The 25,322-nt window shown below is 36.0% G+C and overlaps 1 protein-coding gene across 1 annotated transcript in view; it reads right to left on the minus strand.

Moving 5' to 3' along the window:
- Window positions 1–268: 268 nt before the first annotated feature.
- epha8 (eph receptor A8) overlaps window positions 269–25,322 on the minus strand; it is a 90,434-nt gene continuing 65,380 nt past the window's right edge. The window contains exons 4-17 of the mRNA XM_067387787.1: window positions 18,970–19,125; window positions 17,638–18,105; window positions 14,298–14,422; window positions 13,324–13,486; window positions 12,223–12,328; window positions 10,566–10,633; window positions 10,256–10,381; window positions 9,801–9,986; window positions 8,963–9,024; window positions 8,621–8,830; window positions 7,751–7,900; window positions 5,011–5,201; window positions 4,334–4,489; window positions 269–1,751 (exon numbers count right to left, since the gene is read on the minus strand). Coding sequence (XP_067243888.1) covers window positions 1,637–1,751; window positions 4,334–4,489; window positions 5,011–5,201; window positions 7,751–7,900; window positions 8,621–8,830; window positions 8,963–9,024; window positions 9,801–9,986; window positions 10,256–10,381; window positions 10,566–10,633; window positions 12,223–12,328; window positions 13,324–13,486; window positions 14,298–14,422; window positions 17,638–18,105; window positions 18,970–19,125 — 2,282 coding nt within the window. The 3' untranslated portion in view covers window positions 269–1,636. The remainder of the gene's footprint in view (window positions 1,752–4,333; window positions 4,490–5,010; window positions 5,202–7,750; window positions 7,901–8,620; window positions 8,831–8,962; window positions 9,025–9,800; window positions 9,987–10,255; window positions 10,382–10,565; window positions 10,634–12,222; window positions 12,329–13,323; window positions 13,487–14,297; window positions 14,423–17,637; window positions 18,106–18,969; window positions 19,126–25,322) is intronic.

Genomic DNA, 25,322 nt, shown 5'->3' on the forward strand with positions numbered 1-25,322 from the left:
AAAAGGTAAAAATAAAAAAGGTAAAATAAATCAGTTTGACAGTAAAAATATGCTTCATTTTGATAATGTCAAAATGAGGGCAAAAAAACTTAATGGTCTTAAAGTATCTTCAGCAAGCAAGCCATGGATGGATGGATGGACGGATGGATGGATGGATCAAAAAGAATCGGAAAGAGACAGAGCGAAAAAAACTTTATTTTATTCATATTTACATATATGATTCATGGTAAAGTAACTCCATTAATCTTTGTCTTACAAACAAATGCACAATTAGGTAATTTAATAATTAAAACAGAATAATTATAATTTAATAAATAAAAGGATGAACATACAGATAATACCCTGTTTTCAAAACTTAAATGAGGTCCAGTGTTTTTGTAAAGTCAACATGAAATGCCATTCAAAACCCATTTTACTTCTGACTGTGAAACCGATATCCAACAAGGGGATTTAATGTATGGCGGGACTTGATAGGAACGTGAAAAGTGTTTGGAGAGGAATGTCCTTTCAGCTTACAAAAGAGGCAGATAATATTTTGATGAAAACTATGAAACATTTTTTCCTTTTGGAACAACATGCACAGATTAATCATTCATAATAAGACCAGGAACATCTAGTAAAGTAAACAGGGTCAGTTTTGATTTCATGTTGACTTTAGAGTAGTCAGTCCCACCATTACAAGATGCACACAATTATGTGCAATTTCCCTTTTATCTCATAATTGTATCTGTTAGTTTTAGTAAAATGAATGATCTAAAACAGCCCAAACTCTGAGAGCACTCGATTTTCTCAAAGTAAGAAAGAATAAATATTTTAAAACTGGCCTGAACTCTGAATCCAGTTGTAAGAGAAAGATAGAGATTCCATTTCAGACAGATTTGAGATTCCATTTGAGAAAGTATTTCTGTTTTCCGCAGACCAACATTTACACATATTTATTCCTCCCATATCCAGAGGGATCCGGCGCTCTTCTGCACGCAATAAATAACAGCAGGTTGAGTTTCAGAGTGTTTAATCAAACACATGACATACATAATTGCCTTTTTCCCTTTTTACGACCACAGAGACAAAGCAGAGACTAATTCAGCGTTTGTCTGTATTCTTTTGCACTCCGCAGCTTTTGTCAGGAGCCCAAATGTTTCCTCCTGAGGGTCTCGGTTCATCATAAATTATACGCTTGTAGCTTAACTCTTATTCTCCCGTGACGTCGCACTGTTTTCGTCTTTTATTCAGTGTCATGTTTCAGCACTTGAGGCACTCGTAGTTTCATCCATGCCATTGTTGTGGTGCTGTGGTGGGTGTGGCGAAACTATGCATATTCATTTCCACCTTTTAAATATTCATTATTAGGTCCACTTTTCACATATTCATGACTCTATTACTCATAAAATCTTTATCCATGTACAACAATATTTAAATTATGTGTCATTTAAGGCAGTCCAAACATTTACAAAAGGAAGTAAAAGAGACGAGGGATAATTGCAGAATGTCCCGCTGAAGAAGAAAAACTCCATCCTTATCCCGGTAATAGTCCACATCAGCTTTCGTTGAGGAAGGGACAGTCGTTTGAAGTTCATACACAAGACCCAAACACAGATCAGATCAGTACGTACTTGCATTCTGATGAGGTCCATAATTATATGTGCACTGACGGCACACTCTGGTTCAGTACTTGGGCTCTCATCACCTGGACGCTGGTCATGATCTTCTTCTGATGGCCCATTAATGTGACTCCCAACCTCTGGATGTCACTGAGATGGAAGTGGAAAAAAGAAATGTGATTAATTGAAGATTATGAGAAGTGCTGAGCAGTTATGATCAATTATTCATCTAATGTATTATAAATGTAAACATCCAAAAACAAGCTTCAACATTAAAACTCACCCCTTATTTATGTGACCTTAGATTAACTTTAAGGCGGATTTGTCTGCTATTGCCTACAATGCTCAACTGCTACACAAACATTTACACAGAAACCTTTCTATTGCTGTAATTGACCCTTTCCAAGATTAGTTAATCATGGCAATTGTAACCATAAACGTAATTAATCAGAAAACTAATTGTGCAGCTGAAATTAAGGGCTTTTTATGTTAAAAGATTCATTACAAACATCTGAAACAAACATGATTTGCAACCAGCATGGCTGCAGTTGGTCGAGGAAAAATGTTTTTTTTCTCACACAAAAACCTTGAAGATTTCATGACCACATCCAATAAAAGGGACTCTAATAATATTATTTCTAGAAAGGTAGTTGCCATTTAGTTGAAAACTGGGAATTTGGTCCAAAATTGACCAACAGGGAGAGCCACTGACTGACCCATTGAGTAGTAATTGGAAATATGGACAAAATAGCCATAAAAGACTTGCTTCTGGAACTGCTTTCAATTAATTACTAATCAGTGTTATTTTAGTATTAATTTTATACAGTTATAGTATTTATTATGGAGCCCTTAAAAGTACATGGTGGTGGAAAAAATATGACATGGGAGGAAAAAGAATAAGTCAATGCTTTTGCGTTCCGCCGAGAAACTTTGCATTCGTTCCCTTGCAAAAACTTTGCGTTCCACAGAGAAACTTTGCATTCCCTCACAAAAACGTTTGCGTTCTGCTGAAAAACTGGTTGCACTTTATTTTACAGTACGTGCACTTACATGTGCTTACAGTTTACTTACCTAAGAAATTACTGGGTTATATAAGGTAAGTACATGGGTTAAGGTTAGGTTCAGGGTTAGTACCTAGTTATTACCCAGTTATTACAGTTACTATCGTAAGTACATTGTAAGTACTTGGGGAACAGGACTGTAAAATAAAAGTGCTACAAAAAAAATTTGCATTCCCTTGCAAAATCATTTGAGTTCTGGCGAGAAACTTTGCGTTCCCTCGCAAAAACATTTGCGTTCCGCTGAGAAACTTTGCGTTCCCTCGCAAAAACGTTTGTGCTCCGTCAAGAAACTTTGCATTCCCTCGCAAAAACGTTTGCGTTCCACAGAGAAACTTTGCATTCCATTGAGAAACTTTGCATTCCCTCGCAAAAACATTTGCGTTACGCTGAGAAACTATGCGTTCCCTCGCAAAAACGTTTGTGTTCCGTCGAGAAACTTTGCATTCCCTCGCAAAAACATTTGCGTTACGCTGAGAAACTTTGCATTCCCTTGCAAAAACGTTTGCGTTATGCCGAGAAACTATGCGTTTCCTCGCAAAAACATTTGCATTCTGCTGAGAAACTTTGCGTTCCCTCACAAAAACATTTGTGCTCCGTCAAGAAACGTTGCATTCCCTCTCAAAAACGCTTGCGTTCCGCTGAGAAACTTTGCATTCCCTCTCAAAAACGTTTGCGTTCCGCTGAGAAACAATGCATTCCCTCGCAAAAACGTTTGCGTTCCGCTGAGAAACAATGCATTCCCTCGCAAAAACGCTTGCGTTCCGCTGAGAAACTTTGCATTCCCTCGCAAAAACATTTGCGTTACGCTGAGAAACTATGCGTTCCCTCGCAAAAACATTTGCGTTACGCTGAGAAACTTTGCATTCCCTCACGAAAACGTTTGTGCTCCGTCAAGAAACTTTGCATTCACTCGCAAAGACGTTTGCGATCCGCTGAGAAACTTTGCATTCCCTCGCAAAATTGTTTGCGTTCCGCTGAGAAACTTTGCATTCCCTCGTGAAAACATTTGCGTTCCACTGAGAAACTTTGCATTCCCTCGCAAAAACATTTGCGTTACGCCGAGAAACTATGCATTATTATGCGTATTTTTTCCTTCACCATGTCCCTGTAACTTAATATTTTGAATTAGCTTCAGAAGACTTAATATAGAATATATTATAAGAATATAATGCAAAAATCAGAAGAAATGAAGTCATATAGGTTTGATAAAGTTTAATTTTTGGGTTATCTAAACTTTCAAACATTTGAAGCAAATCAATTTGAGAGCAGAGGTTTGAGAATGTGTCTCAAGTAAACCCATGAAATCAATTGTTAAAGCTGGTCTCCACCAAGCTAGTTTCCAGTTTTTTGAAAATCAGGGATTGATTTGCTTCAATGTCTACAAATCCACTAAAACTGGACCAATAGGAATGGCATTGACCGTACCGTCCTGACACACCACAAAACTGCATCTAATGGTCATTGATCATCTGACTTGAGGAGTTGACGATCAATCAAAGGCTTAAAGCCATAGGACACCTTTAATCTGTCCTCCATCTACCTCAGCGCTTAGATTCACATATCCAGCTGGAACCCTGCGATGGTGAGATGATGCATCTAAAAGGCTTCATTTCTGCATTAGCAGTCTCAAGCACTCCATCGTGTTACGGAGTGAGAACTCAATCAACTCACTGTTGTTTCATGCTCATCACATGTCCTAGAGTCAGATACCCTCCTGCGGCAAAGTGGTCCTTATAACGGCCCATCTTAATGGTGTCCAACCACTCGTCCACCGATCTGCAGCTGGTGAAATCAGGAATGCTTCTGTTCATCAAAGGACTGTTTAGTCTGAAATGAGAGCAGGGGGAGTGAGGAGGCGCGTACGAGATGTACCTTTGAAATGCGGCGAGTGAGGGCAGAAAATCAATACGAGTTAAAATGATAGAGAAGGGGGGGGGCTGTAGATCTGGCCGGTTTGGGTAGATTAATACATGGATGAAATCCCTATTTCTTCCCATCAACGCTCCCTGCGCATCTGGATATGCACCGGCAACTTGACAGGACTTGCGCTCCGAGCTGAGCAATTTATACAAGTCCAATTGTGAAAGCAGAAGCGTTCTTTTTTGGTTCACGGCAGATCAATGTCAATATAACACAGAGGTCTTTTATTTAACAGCGAACACATCTATTTGAGATGAGCTTATTGGAAAACGTACACTCGCGTCTTAAAGCGGCCAGTCGTATTCCCAGCCATTCAGACAAAACTTTCTCGTCAACTTTGTGAGACTTTTAATACAGATCATATCTGACACCGACAAAGTGCATTTGTCATGTAAACCCCCCCCCGCTTATTGATTGGCGGTGCTCACCTGCACAATGTGTCCATTGACTTGAGGTTCTCAGGGTTCCGGATCAGCTTGTCCAGGACTGTGACGATCTGGCAGAATCTGGGTCTTTCATTGCGGTCTTTCTGCCAGCAGTCCAGCATTAGGGTGTGGAGGGCACCGGGGCAGCCCATGGGGGCTGGGAGTCGGTAACCCTCCTCTACGGACTTGATCACCTGCAGAAAACCAATCAAACTCAATTTATATGTGGGATATTGTATTGATTTGTCTATTTGCCAAAATGATTCCACTATGGCTGATGTTTTGCCATGTTCTGAATGGAAAATACATTCGATCAGAAATCATTCTAATATGCTAATTTAATGCTCAAGAAACATTTCTTTTTATTATCAGTGTTGGGGGTAAAGCATTGCAAGTATGCAAGTAATGGACGTTGAGTTACATAAACAGATTACTTTTGTCAAGTAACTAGTAAAGTAGCCCATTACTTTTAAATTTACATCAACATATTACTTCAAATAAGTAATGCAAATATGTAACACAAGTTACTTTGTTTTCCAATTTAATAACTGACACCTCTCATGTCCCCAATTTGAGAGAAATCGGGTGTCCAGAGGTGCGCATGATAGTTATTCTAGACTAGTTCTAGACTAAATGTGAACATGCATTTACTGATATTTACTCTGCATCCTATTCTTCTGTATTCCAAAATGGCATCACAGCTGAAAGGTTTGCTTGAGCTGCGCCCTCTACTGTACAGGCATGAACTTGCATTTCCTTCAGCCTGAGACTTATTCATTTCACTTTGGGTGTGAAACGGCCTTTACATTTGCCAAAAATAGAACTTTTTTGTTGTTATAAAAACAAACAAGACCAGCCCACATGAGGAAAAGCAACGCAAAAGTAATGTAACACATTACTTTCCATAAAAACCTAATTAGTTACTCTTTTTTAGTAACACAATATTGTAATGCATTAAAAGTAACTTTTCCCAGCACTGCTGATTATTAAAGGTGCCATAGAATCAAAAATGGATTTTACCTCGGCATAGTTGAATAACAAGAGTTCAGTCCATGGAAAAGACATACATTGAGTTTCAAACTCCATTGCTTCCTCCTTCTTATGTAAATCTCATTTGTTTAAAAGACCTCCGGAAAACAGGCGAATCTCAACATAACACTGAATGTTACATAACAGTCGGGATCATTAATATGTACGCCCCCAATATTTGCATATGCCAGCTCATGTTCAAGGCATTACACAAGGGCAGCCAGTATTAACGTCTGGATCTGTGCACAGCTGAATCATCAGACTAGGTAAGCAAGCAAGAACAATAGTGAAAAATGGCAGATGGAGCAATAATAACTGACATGATCCATGATAACATGATATTTTTAGTGATATTTGTAAATTATCTTTCTAAATGTTTTGTTAGCATGTTGCAAATGTACTGTTAAATGTGGTTAAAGTTACCAGTGTTTCTTACTGTATTCACAGAGACAAGAGCCGTCGCTATTTTCATTATTAAACACTTGCAGTCTGTATAATTCATAAACACAACTTCATTCTTTATAAATCTCTCCAACAGTGTGTAATGTTAGCTTTAGCCACGGAGCACTATCAAACTCATTCAGAATCAAATGTAAACATCCAAATAAATACTATACTAACATGATCCGACGCATGCATGCAGCATGCTTGACGAACATCTTGTAAAGATCCATTTGAGGGTTATATTAGCTGTGTGAACTTTGTAAATGCACTGTATTAAAGCCGGGGGATGGGGGCCGCAGCCTGAATTGGTGCATAGTTAATGATGCCCCAAAATAGGTAGTTAAAAAAATGTTGAGCTGAAACTTCACAGACACATTCAGGGGACACCTTAGACTTATATTACATCTTGTGAAAAAACGTTCTAGGGCGCCTTTAATGTTAAAACAAGTAGTGCGGCTTAATATTTTCATGATTTTGTTTCCCATTTTTTTCAGGATTCCTTTACTACAAAGATTAAAAGAACTTGATCACCTGCAGAAATCCATTTAAACTGAATATGTTGGACATTGCACTGATTTGTCTATTTGCCAAAATTAATCCACTATGGCTGATCTTTTGCAATGTTCTGTAAAGAATATTCATTGTATTAAAAATCCACTCAGAAATTATTCTAATATGCTAAACCATAAAACCAGACAAACTGAATATGTCAAATTGATTTGTTTAATTGACAAAATGATTCCACTATGGCTGATATTTAGCTATGTTCAGGATGAAATATTAAACTATTATTCATACTGGGTGCTGCATACTGCAAAGTACACTAAACATTACCTACTCTTTTTTTTTTTTAATAGTATGAGCAACATTCTTCATTGTTACTTTTTCTTATCTGGGCATGAGAATTAATTAACAAGCAGCAATAAGCTACATTGTTGTTGCATTATCTCTATATGCATATTAAATTAAAAGAATTATATATTTTTAATCATTTTTATATAACTCTTAGTAAATCTGATCAAACAATGAGTAGTAGTAAATCATGCATCACACTGGAGACATGCTTTTAATTATTATTATTATTATTATTAGACAATTGTTTTTAGAATTTATTTGAAATACCAAAACATTTTAAATATCTAAAATCCTGCAGATCCAAGATAAATTGACGTCTTCATAGGATATGACAAAATACTTATTTGCAGAGTATGCTAGCATACTATTCTGAACATATGAGCCAATATGAATATGAAGTGTAGTTTAGACCCACATCTCTGTTGGTCAAGTTCCAATATGGCCGTTCTCCATATGACATCACTTCCCACATCACAACTCCATAACTCCATACATCACTGGAGGACGAGAATTTCCGATAGGCAATGGCCTCCGGTGCCGTCCAACGGATTGGGATCTTTCCTCCCTAAAATTCCATATAGACAGTGATTTACATGCACATTCTCAAATTTCTACATATCCTAATTATTGTTAATATGCAAAATCCAGTAGTTCATTGCTTCGACATTCAGTTAAACTGCTAACAGTGATTGTAAATTAATTGCCTAAATTATTACATTATTAGCTAACTGCATTCTTTAAATTGTAATGTTGACCTGCATTCTCTGTAAAGCTGCTTTGAAACGATATGTATTGTAAAAAGCGCTATACAAATAAGGATGCATTTATGTGATCAAATGTACAGTAAAAACAGCAATATTGTGAAATATTATTGCAATTTAAAATAACCGTTTTCTATTTTAATACATTTTCAAATATAACATATATGATCAAAGCTGAATATTCAGCATCATTACTCCAGGCTTCAGTGTCACATGATCCTTCAGGAATCATTCTAATATGCTGTTCTCAACAAACATTTTTAATTATTATCAATGTTGAAAACAGTTGTGCTGCTATCTATCTATCTATCTATCTATCTATCTATCTATCTATCTATCTATCTATCTATCTATCTATCTATCTATCTATCTATCTATCTATCTATCTATCTATCTATCTATCTATCTATCTATCTATCTATCTATCACTAACATTTGAAGATAACTCTTTTAAGTACTTTGGTCTTCATAAATTCTGCCGAGTATGTTTCTGGAAATGGACACAGCAGGAAACGTACACTTACACTGGTGGTATAGGCTGCATCAGGGTCGTCCTCCAGCACACGTGACAGACCGAAGTCTGAAATCTTGCACACCAGATTACTGTTGACCAGAACATTCCTGGCAGCCAAGTCCCGGTGGATGTACCCCAGATCAGCCAAGTAAGTCATGCCAGCTGCTATGCCACGCAGAATCCCCACCAGCTGAATAATGGTGAACTGACCATCATGTCTCTGTTTTGACGGAAGAAAAACAAAGCAGGGGAGAGAAATCAGTGAAGTTTAACTTCGGTTCACGGGGAGGTTCAGCGAGGCGAAACAAAACTACAGCGAAATACAAGAACAAACAGAAACGTGTTTACACACCCTCAGGAAAGAGTCCAAGGAGCCGTTCTCCATGTACTCTGTGATGATCATTACTGGTTTGCCTTGGCAGAGAATGCAAAAACATGGAGAAAAACAGGGGAAAGAACAAGGAAAAGATGTCAGGAGATTGGAGAGATGATGAAAAGTCTGGGTAAAGTAATACAGAACTGCAGGTATTCTTCACTTTTTACTCAACTATGCGTGAATTATTAACTTACACCGATGTACATTCATTTGATCATTATTGCAAAATATACCGAGTTTGTTACCCCGATGTGAAGGCAGAGGGGTCTTATCAACCTTAAGGGGTTTATTTTGCAACAATGCCAGTCATATCTTACTGCATATTACAAGACTACTTTACAAATTAATAAATACACATTCATTCATGAGTTTGTGAGAAAAAAATCATTATAATCATAACAAATAAAATGATTACTTAAAAATTAATATAACAATTGTAATGAATTTATAATCTATAATAAGTCTAATACAAGTCTAATACATTTATAAATTAAAATTATAAGTAACAATTTAATTTTGAATTTTATATATATGAACTTTATATAATAATATATATAAAGATGACAGATTATTAAAATATATTTTAAATATAATTACAAATATTTTAAATGTACTTTAAAAACAACCCAATGTATTTATTTTTTTATTTTAGAAGGTATATATATATATATTGCATTATATTAAATAATGTAAATGGGATATAGGGAAAACATTCTGCTCCATAAATGGTATGGAATAATTTTGAAAACAAAATAAGTTCCAAAAATGTTCCATTCATAAGTGCATGACACTGATGGACATTTGAAGCGCTTACTGCGGGTAACAACCCCCTCCAGGTGGATGACGTTGGGGTGATCGAACTGTGCCATGATGCTGGCCTCGCCGAGGAAATCCCTTCTCTGTTTCTCAGTGTAGCCAGCTTTAAGAGTCTTCAGAGCCACAGGGATATCACGTTTTCCGGGCAGCTTCATCCGCCCATAACACACTTCCCCAAACTCTCCTGATGTGTGCCAGAAAAAAAGGATTATATAGTGGACAGTGTCCACTCATGTTGGATTTGGATTCAAGTAAGACTTTCGACCTTCACAATGAGTCACATGAAAGTACTACAATTATGTGTACAATTGTGCTCATGTTTTTCCTATTTTTCCTTTAATAAAAATATTAATCTATAATTTTTTCATCTGATTTTTTTCCCATTATTTTCTTGATATCATGTTGATCTCGATGCCCAGGTGTATTTCACACAATCGCCAAGGACAGCTATACCTGAACCGATGATTTTCTCTATTTTGATCCTGGACGCTTCAATTTCTCTGGCAAATTCGTGGACAGCCTGGCAGGGGTCCTCATATGTGTGGGGATCAATATAAAATCTGGCTTCTGGAAATGATACTAGAATAAACAGAATTAGCATTTGGTCACATATTGCAGCATGAAAGCAATTTTCAGTCACAGCCACAATCTCTGAAGGGCCCAGGCAGCAGCTACAGCAAGATATTGGACCAAAAAAGCAATAGTTTCCTGCCTAAAATTCATTAAAAGAGAAATCATCAGGGGAAAAGTGTGCGTCTCATACCATGGCCATTTTGGTAGTGCATTTTCTCCTCGTCGGAGTCTTGGAAAGCTTTGCTGTACCCACAACGTCTGTAACGCAATCCAGAAGGAGAAACAGAAATGTTTATTTTTCTAAAACGGCCTTGTGATGTACATCCCACATGTTAATAATATTCAAACGTAAAACATAAAGAATGTAAAACTTAATTAACTCCACACTTAATTACCAAAGACAATTTTTTGATAACAAACGTCCTTTGTTTTAATCCGCTGCCTTATATTTATCAAGCAAACTGAAAAAGTGTCCGTTCATTGATGTTAAATTTTCATCAAATTCACATGGAGACTTCAAATCATTGGCATCAAAAAGCAATAGAGAGCAACAAAGACCACTCACTTTTTCAGTTTTTCACATTCATTTTCTCCAAAAGTTCTTCAATAAAGAGTTCAAGTCACTATCCAACTCAACCAGCTCTGAGTTGAATTAAACTGAAGCAAAAAGTATTTTTGAAAAGCCCCCCAAAAATTCAAGAACGCAATCGAATCAGAAACAGCGGTACAACACGAAACAATCTAGGTAAGATTGAATGTACAAAATATACATTTAAACTTTATAGCAAAATATGCAAACATTACATAATCCACAAAGCTTAATGGGAGTTTCATGATATTTGATACAGCACTTTTGTACATTATTGCATTATTCTGTATAGAGAAAATGAATGTGATTTTTATTTCTGGAACCCCACTGTTGTGCTATATGATTTAAGGATATTTAGCAGTGTTATTAGTCCAAAATCAATCAAATTTAATTTCCATTGTACAGGCAAGTTCACATTAATGACAATAACTATAATGATAACAATAAATATAAAGTTTTAAAAATCATTCTAAACATAAAAGAATAGCAGAGTCCACAGCACAACTATAATGGCACAGAGAAATGATATCGTCAGAATCACTTTCAGTACTATTTTTTCCAGCTGATAAATGACAAAAACATTGACAGCCAATCAGAATCCATCCTGCTGTAATGAGCTTGAGCATTTAAAGCGGTAGACAACAAAACTGCAGAGCCCACTCAGAATAAACAGAACGTTTTTGTCTGCTGGTGTGGACTCTAATATCATTATATATACCTTTATAGTTATCGTTCTTGGTGTGAACGGGCCTTAAGGTGTGTATTTCAGGGTGTAAATGTACCTAAACATATATATAATGCCGTGAAACACTTTCAAAGATAATTACAGCATGATTCATTGTGCTGGTTGAGTGGGATTAGTTCAGGATGGGAAGCTGGCATGAATATTCTCTTAATCAATTCACTCAAAAATGACAATTCTTTCTCATTTACTCTCATATCATTCTAAACCTGTATGACTTATGAAGATGTACAATAGCAAAATCAAAGATATTTCCTATTCTCCATGTTGCGTTCACTAGAGAAGGAGAGATGCTCGATTTGTGAATGAATCATTCATTTGAGTCAATTTTTTTCAATGAATCATTTGCTCCAGTTCACAAAACAGGTCTGAATTATTACAAAATTCAGCTCATCCAGTCAATGATTCGGTCACAGACAGAAAGTCACACAGGTTTGGAATGAACTATATGAACTATCCCTTTAACATATGTAACAGAATAAAGCAGGGGAAATGAATGCAGACAATTCAAAGTACTCCTCTTGCCGTTTTCTGCAGATGACAAAGGCCAGAAATGTCACCAGTCCCGTTACCGAAGCCACGCAGATCCAGATAATGGTCATGTTGGTATTTCGCAGCAGAGCTGGCAAAGAAACACAGAAACTAAATATCAACACTAACACGTCATTAAACACTCTGAATCATCAGCAGTTTTTTCACTGCAGGTGACATTTGACCAGCAATGTGTGCAATTCAAACACACCATATTTTGTTGCCATGTTTTGGACAATGATTTGAGACATTTGTAAATTCTACCCACCATTAGTTTTTAACATTTTAAGATTAATGAGAGACATATATTTATATTTAAAATTATATTTCCCAATATATTTAAGGTAGAAAAAAAAAAAAAAGAAAAAAAAAATATATATATATTTAAAATGTATTATACATTAACATTTATATTTAATAAATATATTTATATTTAAAATTATATTTCCCAGTATATTTAAGGTAGAAAAAATAAATAAATATTATATTATTTATATATATATATATATATATATATATATATATATATATATATATATATATATATATATATATATATATATATATTAACAAATAAACTTGATAACTATGTCCGGGCGGAAGGAAGAGATTAAATTATTAAATTTACCATTTCATTTCATTTTCTCTTTATTTTAGCAAAATTATGACCTAATATAAAAACTCACTCCTCTTAATTAAATATTCCATGTTCATATATTAAAAAAATATGAAACATATAAAAATTAAATGAATACATAAATTATTAAAATATAAAAAATATTAAACTAAAAAATAAACAAATAAACATTAAATTATTTTAAAAAGAGCTTTATTTAAAAATACATCTCTTTAAGGTTTTGCAGCTGTTTCCCTGTTTTGTTCTCACTGACAGATATTAATGAAAATATTTATGAAATAAATTAATATCACAGCCTCCTTTCTATATTTCACCCGCTATGAGATCATCACACTGGCTCCGTTCCAGTCCAAACGCTTGGAAAAATAACGGCACGTCTCTCCTCAACAAGCCGCAGGATTTGAGTATCATTGGTGTCTGTATAGCATTAGTAATTATTTAACACTCACTTGCTTTGCCGGTCTGTATCTCCACTGACTGGCTGAATCGCCCACAGCCAGCCGAGGTTCTGGCCCGAATCTGGAAAATGTAGCTCGTGCCGGGCTTCAGACCTGACACTTTAGCGCTGGTGTTCTTTGACTTCAGTGTAGCATAACTTTGCTGTTCATTGTCCTATGGAAAAATGCCAGACAGACAATTAAGGATTACATTCAAGTAAATAGTCTGTTTAAGGTCAATTATGTAAATACAATCCATAAAGACAATAGTGGACAATTCACACCAGGACCTGACAAAATCTTATTTTGAGACCCAGGCTAGAGGATTGGACCGATTAAACTGAAGTGCTCACTAATCTGTTAGCATTCCCCGCTTCACCCCACTGCGTCCGTGAACTCTGTCCCCACCGAAGGGTTTCGCTTTGTTAAAACGCCTTTGATGCTCCTCTGTCCCCTGGGGAGACCGCCGGCGCCTTATATCCATCAAAAACTACTGCATGGTCTTTGTTAAGCACCATTCCCCAGGAATCAACACACGGGCAGCGGCATGGCAAACAGGGATTGCACGTAAATCATATTTACATAGTGGCATTGTTGACTAGGCACTGTATACTAATTCTCTGTCACAGCTGATTTCTCTTTTGCGCCATTAGGCAGCAAAGCTCCCGGCTCATGCAACAATTAACTTCCCTCCAGTGTTTGGCAGCGCTCGCTGTGTTTGCCTTCAATGTCACTTTAAATAATCTCTCCAAATCAGTCTGAGAGCACTATTGGTTGGTAATTTCCTTTCAATTAGCCTGAGCTGCCAATAAACCTAGTGGTTAAATTGAGATATTTGACTCCAGGCTAGTCTATAAAATGTGACCCTTCATTAAATGGGACTCGCCATCAAGCCATTTATATAATAATAACAAGACCTTCTCAGTTAATGAATAAATATCACTCCTTTAGGACACAGAGTGTATTCGCTCTGATGAAGAAATTACCTTTTCATAATATTTGATGTCATATTCTAATATAACTCCATTGGGCTGCGCTGGTTCGTGCCAGAACAGAGTGACACTGTTCTGACTGGCATTTTCTTGTCGGACAGCCATTACTTGAGATGGAGCTGTGAAAACAGAGATATGATGGTCCCTTTAGTAAGACAGCAGATTCATTTTATGACAATAATTTTATAGATAAGAGAAGAAATACAATTTACAGTATTATAGCTCGTTGGAAAATCCAGATAATACCAGATTTAGCCTTTCATTTATTTATGTTAGCTGGTTCGAGCTAGTTTAGGTGATTGATCAGCTAGTCAACTAGCTAGTTGGACCAAGGTTAACCAGGTAAGGGCTGGAAGATCACTAGAACTATGCTCAGTTCCTGTGTGTGCCACAGTCCTGCAGAGTTTAGTTTTAGTTTCCTTGATCTAAACTGTTTGAAGGAGGCCATTTATAGCTGTTTCAAACTATTTTAAGTGTTTGAAAAACTATACTACTAGCTGGTGAGACAAAGTTCAACATGTTTAGGGCTGGAAGACCACCTTGACTAAGGCTGACCACACAATTGAGCCCGATTTTAAGCCCGATTTTGGGCCCGATTTGCAACCCCCAATGATCTGAGGGGTGTGACCAGATTCGAGGCTTCTCGCAACCGTCATTACGATTATTTTACTGCTCCAGATTGCCTCAAAGCCTGCACAATCACAAATTGTAAATATCAAACATGTTTGATATTTTGACTCTTGATCAGGCTGCTTCTGACGTGATACCCGCAATAGCCAATCAGAGCTACCGGATGTTGCGTGCTTCTATATAGCTGAAACTCGGCAGCCACAAACATGCCACAAAAGTGGAGTATTAAAGAGTTAGTTCACCCAAAAATGAAAATTATGTCATTAATGACTCACTCTCATGTCGTTTCAAACCCGTAAGACCTCCGTTCATCTTCGGAACACAGTTTAAGATATTTTAGATTTAGTCCGAGAGCTTTCTGTCCCTCCACTGAAAATGTATGTACGGTAGACTGTCCATGTCCAGAAAGGTAATAAAAACATCATCAAAGTAGTCCATGTGACATCAGTGGGTCAGTTAGAATTAGTTGAAGCATCGAAAATACATTTTGGTCCAAAAATAACAAAAACTACGACTTTATTCAGCATTGTATTCTCTTCCGGGTCTGTTGTCAATCCGCGTTCACGACTCCGCAGCGACGCTGCTGACGTGTTATCTGGTGCGCCCGAGCTTCGTTTACAGTCTGAGGGAGACGCACGCTGTAAACAAAACAACCTTCGCAAACATGTCTAAGGATTTCAACACAGAGGAAGACTTGCATAGCCATATTTATTTGAACCCAAATACACGGACGAAGAACTAAGAGCGATGGAAGAAGCCTACACCGCTGTCACAAGCAGCGTCACTGCTTAAGAGAATACAATGCTGAATAAAGTCGTAGTTTTTGTTATTTTTGGACCAAAATGTATTTTCGATGCTTCAACAAATTCTAACTTACCCACTGTTGTCACATGGACTACTTTGATGATGTTTTTATTACCTTTCTGGACATGGACAGTATACAGTACTTACATTTTCAGTGGAGGGACAGAAAGCTCTCGGACTAAATCTAAAATATCTTAAACTGTGTTCAGAAGATGAACGGAGGTCTTACGGGTTTGAAACGACATGAGGGTGAGTCATTTATGACATCATTTTCATTTTTGTGTGAACTTACCCTTTAAGAAAGATCATCACCCATATTCTCATCTAACTGTGAAAATGTTACTACAATCGACAGGTGTGAGGACCCGTGGTCTGGACGAATCTTCTATTGTGTGCCTTCAGAGGATATAATGCTAAATATCCATTGAAACTGTCATTATGTCTGTGGTCTCCCACAATTTTAAAATCGGTTAAGATTTAAAAATCGTCTAGTGTGTTAAAAACTGACCATTTACAGTCTGGTTCAAACTAGTGTAGGTGGTTTATCAGCTAGACTAGCTAGCTGATGGAGTAGAGGTTAACCTAATTAGGGCTGGTAGACCACCTTGACCAAGCCTATTCAAAACTGGTCATTTATGGTCATTAGCTAGTTTAAACTAATTTAATTGCTTGATCAGTTAAATTAGTAGCTGGTTTGGTCAAGATCAACATGGTTAGGGCTGGTAGATCACCTTGATAAAAGCTGTTCAAAACTGGTCCTTCGTGGTCATTAGCTTGTTCAAATTAGTTTAGGTGCTTTATCAGTTAAATTATAAGCTGATTTGGCTTAGGTCAACCTGGTTAGGGATGGTAGACGACCTTAACTAAGATTTTCAATGGTCATTAGCTAGTTCAAGCTAATTGAGGTGGTTTATTAGTTAAATTAGTAGCTGGTTTGGCTGCGATAAACATGGTTAGGACTGACAGACTATATTGTCTAAACTGGTCAATTACGATCATTAAAGGGATAGTTCAGCCAAAAATGAAAATTTGATGTTTATCTGCTTACCCCCAGCGCATCCAAGATGAAGGTGACTTTGTTTCTTCAGTAGAACACAAATGATGATTTTTAACTCCAACCGTTGCCGTCTGTCAGTCTTATAATGCGAGTGAATGGGAACACAATCAATAAGAGTCGAAAAAACTTGCACAGACAAATCCAAATTAAACCCTACAGCTCGTGACGACACATTGATGTCCTAAGACACGAAACGATCGGTTTGTGCGAGAAACCGAACAGTATTTATATAATTTTTTACCTCTAATACACCACTATGTCCAACTGCGTTCAGCACTCGCTTAGTGAGGTCTGATCGCACTCTGACAGTTGTACATAGTGGTGTATTAGAGATAAAAAATGATATAAATACTGTTCGGTTTCTCTCACAAACCGATCGTTTCGTGTCTTAGGACATCAATGTGTCGTCAGGAGCCGCAGGGTTTAATTTGGATTTGTCTGTGCAAGTTTTTTCGACGTTTTTATCGATTGTGTTCCCATTCACTCGCATTATAAGACTGACAGACGGCAACGGTTGGAGTTAAAAATTCTCATTTGTGTTCTACTGAAGAAACAAAGTCACCTACATCTTGGATGCGCTGGGGGTGAGCAGATAAACGTCAAATTTTCATTTTTGGGTGAACTATCCCTTTAACTGGTTCAAACTAGTTGATCAGTTGTTGGGGCCGAGTTCAAACTTGTTGGACCACTTTTGCTGAGGTTAACCATGTTTCAAAACACATCATGGACTGGTCAACTAGCTAGACCACCTTAGGCTAGAAAAGACCTGGATTTTCAAGTGTTTTAAGAATTATGTGAATAATAAATGCAATCAAACATTAATGACCCAACAGTGTCTCCTACCTGCCTGGTTTGTGGTGATATTGACCGTCACCGACTGTGGCAGTTCGTTGCTCAGGTGTGTGACTCCATTTAACGCAACAATACGGAAGGTGTAGTTAGCATGAGCGGCAAGATTCAGCACCGTCACCCATGGTTCTGTAAGTCCCGTCTGCTGAGGGATAAAGCGCACCGGGGCCGCTCCTGTCCGGGCCACCACGACCCCATTCAAGGGTCCTCCTCCTCCTCCAGCTGTCCCACCGACAGCTCCATTAGTGTCTGCAACGCCCCCATTGACGCTCCCCACCCCATTACTTCCACCTGCAGCCACCCGACAGTCCTCACACTGCGTCCCGTCTTTGTCGCACTTCTGGCAAAGGACATCATAGATGACATCACTGCGGCCTCCTGCGTCCAGAGGTGAACCCCACTCCAGACTGACCGAGGTGCCGTTCACATATGAGATGATGTTTACTGGAGCTGACGGAGGTCCTACGGGGAGGGCGAAGTTAGACAGTTCTTAATTATAGGTTAATTAGTGAGGTTCAGGGAATTGGTGGTTATCAGGCTAGCCGATCAAATGAGAATGATTGAATTTGCACTTCAGTAACCACACGACCCTGGTTCAACAAGTAATCTTGTCTTACCATTTTTCCACTCATTAAAAGTTCAAAACAAGTTCCATTTTTGTTCCTAAAAAAGTATTTGGAGGGCACAACTTAAAAATATAATATAATAATAATTAAATTAGATTAATAATAATAATAATAATAAATATATAATTAAATCAGGACTAAATTTGTTTTAAAGAAAGAGAGCACAAGCACACTTTTCAAGCAAAACATTTCACAGAAATATTAAGTAAAAATAAAAATAATAATAATATTAAATAAGATTTTTATTTAATCTTATTTTTTTTATCAGGCTTGCTAATCAAGCTGATCAAATTATTTATACATCAAAAAATATATTTATACAATAAAAATATTTATAAAATAAAAGATATATTGTTGAAAATTAACTGTATTGTGTGACTTTGTGCTTGGTTGTTGTTAGTGGAATATGTTCATGGTTAATGTAATGATCTAATGAACTTGAGGAGAACTTGTCCAACTGACATCACACACCCACTAAAAATCACCAAAACACCAGCTGATACAGACTTCAAAATTATGAAGTTAGTGAAGAGAAAAGATCCTGCAGCTTTTGAAATGACACTTCATTTGATCATTGATCTCTTATGCATTGACACATTCAGACATTATAATGTGTTTTCAAATACTTTTCTGGGCTATTGTATCTAAATCAAAAATAGAAAATGTTTTGATTTGATGATATGTAAACATGAAAACTCACTTGTGCAGGGAGAAGCCGGTGGATCCGTAGAGGAACGATAGAAGTTGGCATCACACGGGCAGGTTAGAGCTGCTCGAGTCTCAGAGTGACTGTGGAGGGGACATTTGCCACAGAGCTGATCTCCTGCCACTGGTTTGTAGAAACCCACCTCACATGCTAACAGGAAATACAAAAAACTATTATGTTCAACTCAAACTGCTTCTTTACCACTTAGATGTTCATAAAAATGCTCATAAAAGTGTTTTAAAGGGGACCTGTTATGCCCCTTTTCACAAGATGTAATGGGGTCCCCAGAATGTGTCTGTGAAGTTTCAGCTTAAAATACCCCACAGATCATTATAGCATTATTACACCTATTTGGGTGTGAGAAAAAAACACACCATTTGCCATCATGTTAACTTTATGTGCAAATCCAGCATTTAATTGACCCTCGTTCGGCGTAAAATGACGATATGGCAACAACATCTACTACAACAACTCTTCCTCTTCTCTAAAGCAGCCCAACATGGCATTAGCCCCTTTGTTGCATGTTCTCGGGGGCGGAGTTTATGTAAATTTTAGGGTTAGTGATGTCACTAACCCAGGAAGAAGCTCATTGTAGTCCGACCAGCTGTTTGCTGTAGTCCTTAAATAGTGAATTCTTTAAAAGAAAATATCTAACTTTGCATTGAACTTTTAGCGTCGTAACTTTGCAGATGTTGTTTATTCTCAAACAGCAACATTACAGACTAAATAAAGTTAAAAAAAAGTGAAATCATAATCAAGGACCCCTTTAAAGTCATGAAATCAAAATTAACTATTTACTTTTTTAATGCATGTTCCAGTTCATCATTAGTACATTTTCCAAATCACAATCAATTCCCTGTGGATAAAATAAAGTCTTACGCGCTTTCTCAATGAATATCCTGTTTTACTCAGAAATGCATGCCATTTTTATTGAACATTATTTGAACAAACTGAAATGCAACAGGTTGTGAACAAGTAGTGCGAAACTCACTCTCAAGTGTAGCAGTTCAGAGTTTGCAAAAAGAATGTTCAAGTAAGGACAACAAGTACATGGGTGAGGAATCTGCGCTTCAGGGAAGAAAAAAAGAATTGAGAATTAACATAGAGTGATAACAAGATCTTTATCTCCACCGACAGAAACCCCAGGGAGTCCAAAAAGTATTCCTTCTTGCAGTATTTATCCTTGTCTGTTTTCTCTTTTGGCTTGATCCGATTAATCCTTCGCTCCCTTGATGTTTTTTTGAAAAGCTCCTGAGTTGAAAAGCAGGTCACGATAAACATTGGGGCCGTACACTCTTAGTGACGTCTATACGCTTTGAAGTTTTTGACAGACTACCCCTGGCAACACAATCAGAAGCGCACATTCAACATACACACTGACAGACATAAGTTAATCATGATGAACTTTGGTGACCTTTTCTGTTTGGTCTGAAATTTCTTTTTTAAGACTATTTCTACTTAGTAAGTCTCTTTTCAAAACTGATAAGAGTAAAAAAAAAAAAAAGCATGAGGGTGAGAAGATAGAGACTCCGGTGCTCTTTATCTGGGGGTGTTTACATACACTACATTAGGGTTGAGTTGTTCTTCTGTTTTATTTTCACATTGGCACACTGTTTGGTTTGTCAGCACCTGTCAGAGCGCCGCTCTCCTTGCAGCCACATTTGCATTACAATGAATTTTAATGAATATTTACAGCCATTGTATGCTGACCTTGATTTTTACTCTGTGCAGATAGTTAAGTAAATATGGTTGAAAGAATATCCACCGAAGTGTTTTTCATGACCAGACTATGCAAGGTGTTGTGAGTCACCAAGGGGATTCAAGCATCGACACAAATGAAATGTTTTTATTTACCATAGTGCAACCTCATACACTCAACTAATTAATCATGAATGCGTGTCTATCCATGGTAAGTGTTGCAAGCCGTGTTGGAGTAATTCCACATTTCATAAATAAAAAATCACCATCAAATCATCATAAGATTGATAAAGATTTTTTTGGATTACTTATTTTAAGATCATAATATAATATAATATAATATAATATAATATAATATAATATAATATAATATAATATAATATAATATAATATAATATAATATAATATAATATAATATAATATAATATAATATAATAGTTGGAGTGCATTGAATGCATTTTGCATAAAAAACTAAATAATAAAAATTACTTACTATCCTGATTATTTTTTAATATAATATAATATAATATAATATAATATAATATAATATAATATAATATAATATAATATAATATAATATAATATAATATAATAGTTTGGAGTGCATTGAATGTATTTTGCATAAAAAACTAAATAATAAAATTACTTACTATCCTGATTATTTTTGAATAATATCTATTTAATTGTTAATAATATAATATAATATAATATAATATAATATAATATAATATAATATAATATAATATAATATAATATAATATAATATAATATAATATAATATAATATAATATAATAATTGAAAACTTGTAAATAGTTAATTTACCAAAATAAATTAAAATTTGGCTAAAATACTAAATAATAAAAATTACTATCCTGATAATTTTTTAATCATTAATATAATATAATATAATATAATATAATATAATATAATATAATATAACATGAATTTGCTAATATATGTCCACAGTTACACCAACAAAGCACAATGAAAATTTATTTAACCGAACAAATTTCATTTTTTGATCAAAATTGCATAAAACTTTGAAATAACTGTTTACTTATTTTCATAATTATTTTAAAATAATAATAATAATAATATATGTTTTAAAATAAACTCATTCAATTTAAACCAAATATTCAATGCATGTGGTTTTATCCAAAATATTATGTTTCAGAAAATAATCAGAAATTGTCATTTTTTTCAAATGTAGTGTTAACGGGTCAGATATTAGACCTTATGATCTTTAAAATAGTTCACCTAAAAGGAAAACTGTGTCATCATATACAGTACTCACGCTTATGGATTTCTGGAACACAAAAGCAGCACCATTAGGGTGAGAGAGTTTAATTTGGGCAAACTGTTATTATAAGGGAGTCATTATGAGTATATAGCAGTACTCACAAAAATGCAAACGGAAACACTCTTCATACTGACAAACACCTTCAGAACTCTTATGGGAGCCGAACAACAGCTGCTAATGAGCTGGAGGATTGTCTGAGTGATGTATGATTCTGTCAGTGAAATCATAGCTGGAAATGGGGCACTCCATCACAGCTTCTCCAAACACACGTGCTGTAAACATCCCCCTCTTTACTGAAGGGGTTACTGATTGCTCAGGTTCCGGATGCATCCAGCACACTCACGTTAGTGTGTCATTCGCCTGGTACGCGCTGTCCTGCTCTAGATTTGGACGCCACACGCACAGTACAGCGGTGTACCATTTTGAAGGCGAATGAAGGTCTGTACTGTTACTGTAATGATTGTTTCCCGTGAGAGTCATAAAAACTGAACAGATGTTCCCATTCAGCCTCTAACATACAATGCAAACATTTCTGCTTTGGTGTTTTAACATGACGTAATGGCTAAATCCCTAAATGGCCTAACAAAAGTGCATTGTTATGGTGCATTTGGAAAGATCGTATTTACGCACATGAACACCCCCACAAAGTCGTAAATACGAGTGGAAAGCTCTGGATTTTCTTTAAGTCCTGAGTTTATGATTTGGGGGACGTGTCAATGTGAAAAGTGGTGGAAAAAAACAGGAGGACTTGAATGCACCATTATTTTAGGTCCATTCCATGGTCCTTATTATTAGTCAAAGTTTATTGCACCACAAACAGTCCTAATGTAGTTTCTAATCCTATTTTGACTAATTAAACAGTGTTTCTGCTACTGTACCTTAGAATTATCGAAATGACCTCTGTTATGATTGGATAACTAAATACTGAGTAGGTGTAAACATTTAAAAGTGGGCGGTCATATGTTAATGAGCTAATGACTAATGTCAGAGTACACCAGTGACAGCCCACTTTTTGTGTTTTTCCCATTAATTTTCTCCTTAGTCCTTAATTTTAGTATGCCATCTCTAAATCTCTGTCTATAAACACTGATTATAATTATAAAAGTTTATTGAGTTTCTAAGAAACCGCTTATGCTTACCAAGGTTGCATTTATTTGACCAAAAATACAATAAAAACACTAATATTGTGAAATATAAATATTGTTTTCTATTTTAAAACATTTAAAAAATGTAATTTATTCCTGTGATGCAAAGCTGCGTCATTACTCCATTCTTCAGTGTCACATGATCCTTTAGAAATCCTTCTAATATGCTGATTTGATACTCAGGAAACATGATTATCAGTGTTGTGCAGCTTAAAAGTATTTATGTGAAATATAAATCTTTTGTTACATTATACACGTCTTTACTGTCACTTTTGATCAATTTAATGCATCCTTGCTTGATAAAAACATAAAAAAAACATCTTACTGACCCCAAACTTTGAACGATATAGAACATATTCATGCAAAAACAATTTATTTTAAAAACTTCAGCCATAAATCTAATTCATTGCATCACATATCTAAGGCAAGAAATACTCCTCTGAGGCACATCACCTCATGCTCAACTCAAGAACTGCCTGAATGTTATCATTAAAAATCAATTCTCTCTGGAGCTTTTACTATGAAGGTGATTTCTCTCTTTTTTTTTGTAGCTTAGTTTCCTTCTGGGTGGACTGAGATGGAAGCTTTGCATTGTGATTCACACTCTCTTTTTAATTATCAAAAAGCAAAGATTTTCAACAGGTTGCACCAGTCCGTCACCTTCTGTATTATTTCTCTTTCAAATCATAAAGCAAAAGCTTCTGCAATTTTTTTTTTCCACAACAGCACTTTTAGGGGTGACATTAATCAAGGTTAGTGACATTTGGAGCTGGCCAATCCATCCCCAGGCAAAAATCCCAGCAGCAGCAGCAGTGATACCGAGCATGACTGGCACCGTCCAGATCCCGAAGCCGCACGGCCACGATAAGACCTAATGCCCTCAAACCACATGGGAACGAGTCTCAAGATCGAACAACCAGAGGGTAAAAATAAATAAAGAAATAAATAGGGACGGATAAGAAGGGGAGAAGATGAATTGCTCGCAAATGTTTGGGCCTTCAAGCTTCGGCTCTGGCTATCAAAATGCCAATTCATGCATGAAATTCAAGCTGAACCAAGAGTACAATAACAGCGAACACAGACATGACCTTTTGATAGTCATTAAATAGACAGGTCTTTGATTTCAAACAGTGTGGATCATATTTTGCATTACAATACAAGGATTTACCTGCATATTAGACTTGCTATTCAGTCATAATAACGTCTGCGTTTTTGCTAAATGTTATTCACTGCCTCTTAGGTAGATTTAAAGGAACAGTGCACACAAAAAAAAACATTTTGTCATCCATTAACTCACCCTCATGTTATTCCGACCACATATTATTTTCTTTCTTTCTTCTGTGAAAAAAAATGAGATGTTAGGCAGAATTTCAAAGTTGCTTTTTTCCCCTCTAAAAAACAAAAGTAAATAGTGATTTACACAGCCAAAATATGGATTGAAGCTTGTGTTCAAATAAAAATGGCATCATTACATAATGTAGGTCGTGCCAGGTTTGATATGATTGGTTCTCTGCATGTCATGTGACCAATCATGATGTTGCAAGTTTGAAAACCATAATAGAAAATAAAAAAGGTAATTGCAACTTTTTATCTCACAATTTTGACTTTTTTTCTCAGAATTGCAAGATATAAATTCACAATCGCGAGTTATAAAGTCAGAATTGCATGATATAAACTTGCAATTGCATTTTATAGTCACGACTGAGATAAACTCGCAATTCTGACTTTTTTCTCAATTTTGAGTTTATATCTTGCAATTCTGAGAAAAAAAGGTCAGAACTGTGAGATATAAACTTGCATTTGTGAGGAAAAATTCATAATTGTGTGATAAAAAGTCAAAATTACCTTTTTTATTTTTTATTTCACGGCAGAAACAAGCTTCCATAGCCATCTGCTACTGTTTGTTGATGCACATTAGAAAAATAAGACACGGACAGTGAATAACGGATTTATGGTTTTAAGCCTGACAATATAAATCACTATCTATTTTGTGGAAAATATCAGCTCGGACATTCTGCATAACATCACCTTTTGTGTTTCACAGATTAAAGGTGCCATTGAACGTTTTTATACAAGATGTTTTTTTACAAGATAAGTCTAAGGTGTCCCCTGAATGTGTCTGTGAAGTTTGAGCTCAAAATACCCCATAGATTGTTTTTAATTAATTTCTTTAACTGCCTATTTTGAAGCATAATTAGAAATG

Source organism: Chanodichthys erythropterus, chromosome 6 (assembly GCF_024489055.1).
Source record: "Chanodichthys erythropterus isolate Z2021 chromosome 6, ASM2448905v1, whole genome shotgun sequence".
Classification (NCBI taxonomy): Eukaryota; Metazoa; Chordata; class Actinopteri; order Cypriniformes; family Xenocyprididae; genus Chanodichthys; species Chanodichthys erythropterus.